Consider the following 9,419-nt stretch of genomic DNA (forward strand, 5'->3'; position numbering starts at 1 on the left):
TTTGCTTTGTGGCTGCCTGGAGCTGCTGTTGAAAATTGGTTTCTGTTTTATGGGGTTTTCAGGAAAGCTCCAAGTAGAAAGGAATAACCCGGGCATGCTGGAGTTTGCCTATGAACCAGACTTGGATTTCCCCAGGTGCTCCCTTCTTTTCTCCTCCTCCCCTCCTCCAGTGTGTCTGTAGATCCTATGTTTTTGTCTTAACCAAGGGACACAGATGGAGAAGTGAAAACATAAGGGGAAGAATAAAAAAATCCTCAAGAATCCAACCTGAAATTTGTTGGGCTCTATTGGAAATTTTCCTTTGAGGGTTGTTGCTTTCAGAAAGGCACTGGCAAGTTTTGGTGTTTAATTTAGCTTTAGTTGGCAAAAGACAGGTTCACAATACAGCAGTCAGATCCTGTTGACATTTTTGTCTGGCTGGGTGTGATGTTGAAGGTTTGATTATTCCCCCAGAGGGGTTTTGATGCTGGTTCTTTATTTTTGGAGCATGGCAATGTGCTCCCCTGGCCCTCTGCCCTCTGCTCTCAGTGGCCAAACACAGGGTTTGGGTTTCGATTGGAATGCTGCCATGTCAGTGGGATAAGGAAGTAACCTTTCCCCTGCTGCTGTTTAATTTTGTCTCCTGGGGGCCTTGCAGAGCTCTCCAGCCCCAGCAGAAGAGGGTGGCACCAGCACAGCCCAGCAGCTGGGAGTCAGGGAGCTCCAGGGACTGCCACAGCTCGCCAGCCTCTGCACTTCCAGGAGCACCAGCACCCAAGGTGAATGCAAATCCAGTGCAGAGGCTGCTCCACAGCAGCCCCTTGCCTCCCTCTCTGCAGTCTGAGGGCAGCCAGGACAGCAGACCTGAAATCCTGTCCCTCTTAGGTGTCCCCTTGAGACCTCTGCAGCAGCAGAAGACATTTCTTGCCCTCTGCTTCCCTTTTGGAATTTGTCAAGAAACAGCCCTGCTTGGACTTCTGGAGCCTAACCTGGCAGTGTTCCCCCTTGTCCTTTGGCATCATTGTCTGGTCCTTCTGGAGTTTTCACCCCAGGATTAGTCCCTTTTGAAGCTGAGAGATGAAACCTGGAGTGCATGTGCTGGATCCTCTGCAGTAGGGATCTCTGGGCTGTGGCCCCTGACTGACTGATTTCTGGTCATGGCTGTTTTGGACAATGGCTCTGGACGTGAAAAATTCCTCCTTTCATTTTCTGCTTCTTTCAGTCCTGTTGATGTAATATTTTCTTAGTTCTGCTTGGTCTCAAAGATGACCCTGTCTTTGATAACACAGTCCTGCAGTGCTGAAGGCTGGAGCCAGCCTGAGTTACCTGAGCACGAGCAGTGCTCTCAACTGGAAGCCAAGCACCAACTACACCTTACAAGGGTTGCATTTTAGCCAGGGCTATTTTTTTATTTTTTATTTTTTTTTTACTTCAGAAAGATGAGTCTGATTTTATTTGAATCAATGGCAAATATTCCTCCTTCTCTAGAACTGAACTGAGAATTTCTCTAGAATTAGGAACCGTTATTTCTAAACTGTTTTTTCTGAACTCATGAAACTTTTTGCTCAACTCTTTCACATGCAGAGGCAGCCTGTGCCCTTGCAGGCAAAGCTTAGCTGCTTCAATAGCAACTAAAGGAGAGTGATATTCAATCAAGGGAGCAGACTGCAGGAACAGACTGTCTTGAGAACATGAATAAAAAGTCAGCAATGGAAACTCTTTCCTGACTGCCAGGGAAGCCAGACATTGATCTCACAGGAGGTGACGGTGGTGGCTTCAGCTCTTAATCCTTACTAGCATTTCTTTATGAATGGACTTGCATGGCATTTCCAGACCTGCTGGTCAGCAAATGTTTGCTGAGTGCTTGCTTGTTTGCTACCAATGAGTAAAATATCCAAACAAACTCTCACTGCTCCCTCTTCCTTGTTTCAGCACATCCTGCACGTTTATGTGCAGTCCATTGAAGGAATCCTGAAGGTGGGTGCTCTTCAGTACCAGATCTCCTGTACAAATCCATGAGGAGGTGGAACCCTCTGGCTCTGGAAGGCTGAAACTCCCTCTGTGTCCATCAGCAAAACTCCTGAGAGCTGCTTCTCTCCCTCTCTTTGCAGGACATGAGCAGCCCCCTGTCACCTCTCCTGTCACCTCTTCAGACACCAACTAAAGCAGAGATTTCCAGACTTGCAGTGGCAACAAAGGTAAGCCAGCCCAATTTTCCCAGGGCTTCTGATAAATTACAAAAGATCTTTCTGCTGAGCAGAAGTCCAGCTCAGATGTTTGGCAGCTCTTAGAATGTTTTCAAAATATTTCTTCCAAAATGCACATACCCCTAATGTGCCATTAACACAGTTTTGGAGTCAGTAGATGTGTTGTTAAGCTGCATGCTAAATTACTTTGTCCTTTCATTCTAGGAGTCCCAACCTGATGGATGTGCAGCACAGAAGCAGGGTAAGTAGAAATGAAAGAAAACCCAGTTCTTTGTGTGCTGACAGGTAATTTTGTGTGTTATATGGAGCAGAGACCATCAAGCGTTCACACTGATGAAGCAGCATGATTTCCTCTGCTTTGCTGAGCAGGGGTGAATTGAGGAATGGCTTAAGAAACTGTAAACAATCATTACCTGGAACTCCAGATAGCAGTTCAGCAGAGGACAAGCAGTATTTTGTTCATCACTGCCATCTGGAGTGATGAACAATCTTGATCTTTGAGGGGCAAGCCCCTCCTGGAAGAAAGCACCTGCCTGATCTGGTGCTCAGAGACCAGAGGGTAAAATCTGCTACAGGTCAGGTAAATAAACACAAGCTTTTCATTCTTGATTTCCAGAGCGGGCTGGTGCAGCTTCAGAAACGTGGCTGAGTTCTGAGCCAAGAACATCGTAAGTAACCAACAAAGACTCTGTTCCAATCTCTGCTGCGAAAAGAACCTGGAATGAACAAAAATTTGGGTTATCTTAAGTCAGATTTTTCTCAGAAAACTTCAATGCAGGGAATTTTCACCAACAGAAAAATTATTATTTCTTGATGGAGTCATGAAATGGTTTAGGTTGGAAAAGATCTTGAAGATCAAGTCCTATAGTTAATCCAACAACACCAAGTGCACTAAACCATGTCATGATGACAGCGACTGTGTTTAAAACCAAAATAAAGTGAAAGTGAAGAAAAGGCCCCCAGGTCTTCATGTACCAGAGTGAAAAAGTCTTCTTTTAATCTGTGGTGCTTAACATCACACTTTGTGCTTGTCAACCTGCTAATAATGCCGTTGACAGCAATAAATGCTAAGGGATACCAGCTGAATCTGATCATTCCTGGATATGGTTTTGAAGCCTGGCAGAACGAGTAAAGCTACAGCTACAAAAACTATAGAAATGTAGCTGTGAAATTTGAAAGTAATCTCCTGTGCCCAAGGAAAACACTTCTAAGAAGTTTTGCAATGATTTTTTTCTTATTGAAAAATTGAGCAGCTCCGAGTCAGGGAGCTCCAGGGACTGCCACAGCTCCCCAGGCCGTGACCCAGAGGTCAGCTCCAGTGACAGTGAGGAGGACCTTGCAAAGGTGCTGGACCTGCCAGCACCTGAGGTGAGTGCAGAGACCATGGAGAGGCTCCCACAGCCCCTGCCCACTGCAGGGGGGTGTCCTAGGAAGGAAGCAGATGTTGTACTTCTCCTCTGGTTCCAAATGCTGCCTGGTGTGTCCTGCAAATACTGCTTTGTTAGACCCCTCTCACTCCAGTGAAGGCTTAGCTATTTGCCCACAGGCAAATATGGGTTTTTTATTGAGCAAATATCCATCCATGGTGCTCAAGGAGCAAGTTAGGGCACATGGCCTGTTAGTTTAGAGTAATTCTTCACAGGCCAAAGCCCAGACCTTACAACCTCTGGGCAAGAGTCCCTGGGCTCTGGTGAGCTGTGCTAGGACAGAAAGAGCCCATAAAGGCATCAGTCTTGAATCCTTCATTTCTCTTTTTGTTGGCAGCCTGAGCCACCAGCTGATAAAAAGTGGTGGCTTGGAAACCTGATGACCCAGGCAAAGCAGGAGGGAGCAGGAGGAGCACCAGGACAGGGTCCCAGGGAAATTGCCCGTGGGAATGGACGTGAGGAGGGTGAGAAGCAGGAGCAGGGCATCAGCAGCCGCTCCTGCCAGCAGCACTCCAAGGCAAGGGAGTCTCCTCACGAGAGCTGTGGCCAAGTGGCCAAGAAATCCCAGCAAACCTGTCAGCAAGTGGCCAAGGGCTCTCAGGAGAGCTCTGGCATGCCAGCCAAGACATCTCAAAAAATCTCTGGCCAAAGGGCCAAGGATTTCCCCAAGAGCTCTGGCCAAAGGGCCAAGGATTTCCCCAAGAGCTCTGGCCAAGCAGTGAAGGATTCTCAGAAGAGCTGGAGCCAAGTGGCCAAGCATTTTCCCAAGAGCTCTGGTAAAGTGGCCAAGGAATTTCACACCTGCTCTGTCCAAGGTGCCAAGGCTTCAGAGAAGAGCTTTGGCCAAGAGCAGGAGACTTCTCACAAAAGCTGTGGCCCAGTGGCCAAGGACCCTCAGAAGAGCTCTGGACAAGTGGCCAAGGATGGTCCCAAGAGCTCTGGCTCCCTGGGAAAGGATTCCCAGAAGAGCAGTGGCCAGGTGGATCAGGCTCCTCAGTGAGCTCATCTTCAGACTAAGCAGAGCTGCCTGCATCCTCCTGGGCTCACCAAGGAGCCTTTGCCCAAGGAGTCTGTGGATACCAAAAGGCCTGGAGAGCCCCTGGAACACAACAAACCCAAAAGGGTGAGGAAGGAGGAGAGTGAGCCTGGTCCTGGGGAGGTCACAGACCAGCCCTGCAAGGATCAGCTGGAAGTCAAAGAGAAGCCAAAAACCGACAGTGAAGACCCAAAGCTGGCACTTCACAAGCCCTCTGAGGAGAGGGAGCACAAGGGCTGCCCCCAGGCCAACACCAAAGGGTTTTTGGAGCCTGAGCTCCTGGGAGATGCTCAGGAAGGTGATGCCCTCATCCCCAATGGCCACAGGACTGGGGATTTGCACAAGGAGAAAGTGCCCTCACCTCCTGGGGAGAAGAAGTTGTTCTTGCCTGCGAGGAAGCCAGACTTGAAGAGAAAAGAAATGAGGAATCCTGAGGAGTCCCCTAGAAAGAAGAAGGTGAGAGGGGCAAGGGGAGGTGGGTTTGGACAATGACCAAGGTGGTGTTTGAAAACCCCATGTGGAGATTCCCTTCATAGGTTGGCACTAGAGCCATGATCTTTCTCCTCTAAAGGCAGCTCCATGTGTTATTTTTTGTTTTCAACCAGAATCTGTCAAACGGAGCTGTACTGGTCTGTACTTTATGTGAACTTTCAAGACCTGACTGATTTTTTTTCCCCTTTTTTCTTTCTTCCTGTTAGAGGGAAGACAAGGGGGATACTCCCAGGAAGAAAAAGGAATGAGAAAAAATCCCCCCCAAAATTTCAGCCTTCAGCAAACAAAGAGTGCAGTAAACTGAAGTGAGTATGCAGTGGTGGGATGTGTAAATCTAAATCAGAAGGGTGAGAAAAAGAACTGTATCTTCTGTCCAGACCCTTGGGAGTTTGCTTTCAATTTTGTGTGCCTTCTGCAACTTGACCTGCTGCAGATTGGCCTTTCCATGCTGGAAGCAACCCGTGCAGAAAGCAGCTCTGCAGGTGGAGGTGGGTGAGGGTAGGGAACCTTTCCCTCCTGACATCTTCTGCAAGCTCAGAGGTGTTTGGGTTGGTGTTTGGCTGGGGGAAGGGATGTTCCAATTGCAGTAGGAATGGCAAAGCTTTAATTGTGGAGTTCTTTGCTCCCTTTTCCTTAGGGAAAGTGAGCAGCTGTCTTAGTGATGTGCTGGCTTTTGGAGTGGGAGGGGCAGGAGGTGTTTCTGGGCAGAGAGGGCTCTGGATCAGGTTGGGGATGGTGCTGTGCTCTGTGTCCAATGTGATGTGCAGCATCAGCTGTGCCAAGGCAGAGCAGCTGGAGAGCACGTGTGCAATGTGTAGGGACCAAAGCATGGCAAAGGTGGGTGCTGAAAGAGGGGAGAGGACTGTCCCATGCACAGCAGGGTCAGGCAAGAAGTGCAGCCCCACATCTGAGCCTTCCCACTGCATTTAACTTCATTTCCTCCTCTTCTGATGCTCCAGTCCATGAGCTGGGATTCACTGCTTGCTGTGTTCTCAGAAACTTTGAGGAGCTGACTAAAAATGGTGGAAATGAGCAGTAGTGAACCAAGGCTGAGAGCTATTCGGTGCTGCTTCTTGCTGCCAGAGTTCCCTGGTCATCCTGATTTCAGATGATCAGAAATCTGCTAGGCTATTGTGTTATTGAATGTTAAAATCCCTGCCAATTAAAAGTCCCTGTCCCTTGAAGCCTCTCAGCTTTGGAAGCGTTGTCCAGTTGAGACACTGGGGAGAACTGGTACAGGATGTAGCCAAGTTTTTAAGAACATTGTATGTGCATCACATTAATGAATTTCCTTCTCTTGTGCAGAGCATCAGAAGCTTCATTCCAAGCTGAGAGGAAGAATGTGGTGCTGCCACCACTGCTGGCCGTGACTGCTGCACAACGTGCACCAAACTCAAGCCAAAAGAGACTCAGAACCGAGACTGACAACCTGGACCTGCCTGCCACGGATAACCCTGCCAGGAACCAGGAGCCAAGCACAGGAAAGTGGAGGAAGATCCCAGGGAACAACCCCAGGGCATCACCATGGATATCCAGGAGAGCTGACAGGAGGATTCCTGCAACCCACACGTGCTGTGTGATTCTCTTCACAAACATCCTCTCAGATAAGTAACTCTTTCTGATTGCAGCCAACTGCAAATGCAAGACTGGTGTAAAAAGGAGTGTGTTTCTAAACAGAAATATTTTAAATCTTGTTTAAAAATAAGAAACAACAAACCTGTGGGTGTGGCTGCAACCTGGGCCTGAAGTTTTATAGCTTATTTACAAAATACTTCATAACCCTTGCAGCTTTGCATTTCTGGGTTATAAAATTGGATTTTACTGGCTGCTTGTTAAAATTTGGGTGTTTACTGTTGGCTTGGGGTGTGGGATTTAGGATGTTTGGGGGAGGGTGGGGCTGTGAGTTAAGCCAGGCTGTGCACCCTGTATTTGCTGCCTTCTAATAGCTCATTTTTTCCTGATAATTTTCCTCCTTCCAGCCCTCACTGCTCTCTCAGCCACTGAGAAGGAAACCTGCTGCTGAATTTCTCCATGCCTGGGAGAAGTTTAATGATTCCAAAGCACTGTGAGTCGCCAAGTGAGAAGCCAAGGTTCCATTTCCATTATTGGAGGGATTGCTGGGGAAGGAGGCGAGAGGGGGAGATCCTGGAGCACAGACTATGCCTGGGACAAAGGAACATTTTCTCTGGAAATTCAGGATAGCCAGCCTTTGGAATTGCTTTAGGCATCCCTCTCTGATCAGCTTTCTCTCTGTTGTTTTTCAGGGATCTGCAGGGATGAGAAGAATCCTTTCCCAGAGACTTCTCTGCCAAATGAAGACAAGACAAGGAGACTGAAGTTGGAGCAGTAAGTGTTTGTTTCACAGCCCTGCCTGCAGTTTCTGAAGACACCAAACAGGGCTGGCCCTGCAGCCACCCCAGTTGCTGCTTCCTTATTCCTCATTTTGGGAGCAAAGAGAGAGGGAGGGATGGGGGAGAGCACCTGCTGAGTAGCTTAGCTACAGCTGGGCAGCACTTGGACTTTTGACTCCTTGCTGGGCTTGTGACCAACATTTGCCAAAAGGAATTCCTAGAGCTGCTGCTACGTTTTTGTCCAGTTTAGTCATTACAAATGTCGTGTTGTCCTGTGGTGCAAGCAGTGGGGAATAGTCAGAAGCTGTAACCTGCCATCCCACGGGGCCTTTGCAGTGCCATTTTCCAGAAAACACAAAGTTTTGTGGGCCCCTTTGGGCAAAGGGATGCATTGCCATGATCTGCTGGCAAACTTGCAAAAGGAAAAAATCGGGATGTGCCTGGCAGAAGGGCTGGGAGGCTGTAAAAATCCTCTCCATAAAGAGGCAGCTGCTGAAAGTCAAAGAGCTCTGCAGGTTCTCTTTGAGTAAAGTCACTCCAGTCATTGAGTGTCTTCTGCCAGACGTGCCTGTTGGATGAATCTAACCAAATGTTTTCTCTATCCCTCCTTTTGTTCCAGAGATTTCTGCTGAACAAAGCCAAGAGACGTGACCAGGAGCCAGCCTGAGCTCATCCACTGAACGAGACAGAATTTACAGTGACTGAGACTGGAGCCCAAGTGCCTTAACTGGGTCTCCAGGATGTAAATAGTTCCATGTTCTCTGTTCTTTTGGAGCCTCAGAAACAGTTTTGTTTTGTTCATTTTCTTACTGTTCAATGCAAAGCACCTGCATGGTTTTTTTGTTTGTTTTAAATACAGTTTGAAGTTATTTTGGCTATCTCAGGAAATCTTTGTGGTTTTTGAGGGTAATGCTTTTCTGCCTTGCAAAAGAAGAGATGGAGGGTGGTACCTGCCTTTAAAATAACCAAGTGCAAGGAATTTTCGGGATGGGCCCATGTGCTGGTGGTCTATAAACCTGTCTATTATGAATAACTAACAGGACAATATTGCCACCTATTGCTGACAGGAAATCTGCACTCAGATTGTTCCTGAGGGTCTTGCTCAGTTTCAGCCTTGTCAGACCCAAGTTTGGGTGGCAGAATGACCCCCAAGGTGTGGTTGGAAACAGCTCTGCCTGTCTCCTGTGCTGGAGGGATGGGACTCGCAGGGAGGATTCACACTTGGGCTGCTTCTTGGCATTTGGGTTGGTGAGGCTGGGAAACTGCAGTGGGTGCCTGGGACTGCTTGGGCATTGTTGTGAGTCTGAAAGCTTCCAGGGACAGGAATCTCTTCTGATAAAGGAGAGATTAAGTGGCTGAATGTGGAACATAAGGCACATTTTGCATTTGGGTAATTGCCTGCAAGCACTGGTGGTCTCAGGGAGTGTCCAAGAGCAGAATTTGGTACCAAAGTAGGGCATCCTTCCTGTGGGAGAGGACTTGGGCATGGTTCTCTCCTTTTCTTTAGTATCATATACACATCAATCACTTTTTATTGAGTTGCAAGAAAATCAAGTCTAATTCCTTTTTTCGTTTTTTCGTGTGCAAAAAGGCCCTCGGGATCTAAAAATCTGCCTGCTCCCATCCCATGCATGCCTTGTTTACACAGCAGGATCTTGAATCCCGGTGAGTCAGCTGGGCACACATCCCAAACATCCATCCCTACTCCTGCTGGTCTGGCTGTACTCGGGCACTGCCCAGAGCAAAGGAACATTTCAGTGCTGCAGCTGAAGGAGTCACAGAGATTCTGAACTGCATCCACCCATGGATTTCAGATCCTGCTAAAGCAAATCAACACCTTTCACATTGCACCAGTCCATCTAAAATTATTAAATCGAGTTATTACCAGGCTGTTCAGGAGAAGAATTGCCTAACTTTAAGTGTATTT

At 47.9% G+C, this 9,419-nt stretch overlaps 1 protein-coding gene across 1 annotated transcript; it reads left to right on the forward strand.

Moving 5' to 3' along the window:
- The first annotated feature begins 636 nt into the window (after positions 1-636).
- On the forward strand, positions 637-8,380 carry LOC148217274 (uncharacterized). Its single transcript, XM_088158740.1, has 11 exons — positions 637-758; positions 1,912-1,956; positions 2,091-2,177; positions 2,391-2,427; positions 2,803-2,854; positions 3,440-3,554; positions 3,951-5,105; positions 5,348-5,446; positions 6,447-7,206; positions 7,406-7,487; positions 8,112-8,380. Exons 3-7 carry the CDS (start codon positions 2,094-2,096, stop codon positions 4,611-4,613), a joined length of 951 nt encoding a protein of 316 aa, XP_088014866.1. The 5' UTR covers positions 637-758; positions 1,912-1,956; positions 2,091-2,093; the 3' UTR covers positions 4,614-5,105; positions 5,348-5,446; positions 6,447-7,206; positions 7,406-7,487; positions 8,112-8,380.
- The last annotated feature ends 1,039 nt before the right edge of the window (positions 8,381-9,419 follow it).

The sequence above is a fragment of the Sturnus vulgaris genome, unplaced genomic scaffold (genome assembly GCF_052056855.1).
Source record: "Sturnus vulgaris isolate bStuVul1 unplaced genomic scaffold, bStuVul1.hap1 Scaffold_87, whole genome shotgun sequence".
NCBI lineage: Eukaryota > Metazoa > Chordata > Aves > Passeriformes > Sturnidae > Sturnus > Sturnus vulgaris.

What these genes read in the sequence shown, in the direction of transcription:
- LOC148217274 (XM_088158740.1), top strand. Translation starts at nt 2,094, where the DNA reads ATGAGCAGCCCCCTGTCACCTCTCCTGTCACCTCTTCAGACACCAACT. An exon ending in AGTTCTGAGCCAAGAACATC is followed by an intron (nt 2,855 to 3,439) that starts GTAAGTAACCAA and finishes AAAATTGAGCAG; the next exon opens with CTCCGAGTCAGGGAGCTCCA. An exon ending in TGGACCTGCCAGCACCTGAG is followed by an intron (nt 3,555 to 3,950) that starts GTGAGTGCAGAG and finishes TTTTGTTGGCAG; the next exon opens with CCTGAGCCACCAGCTGATAA.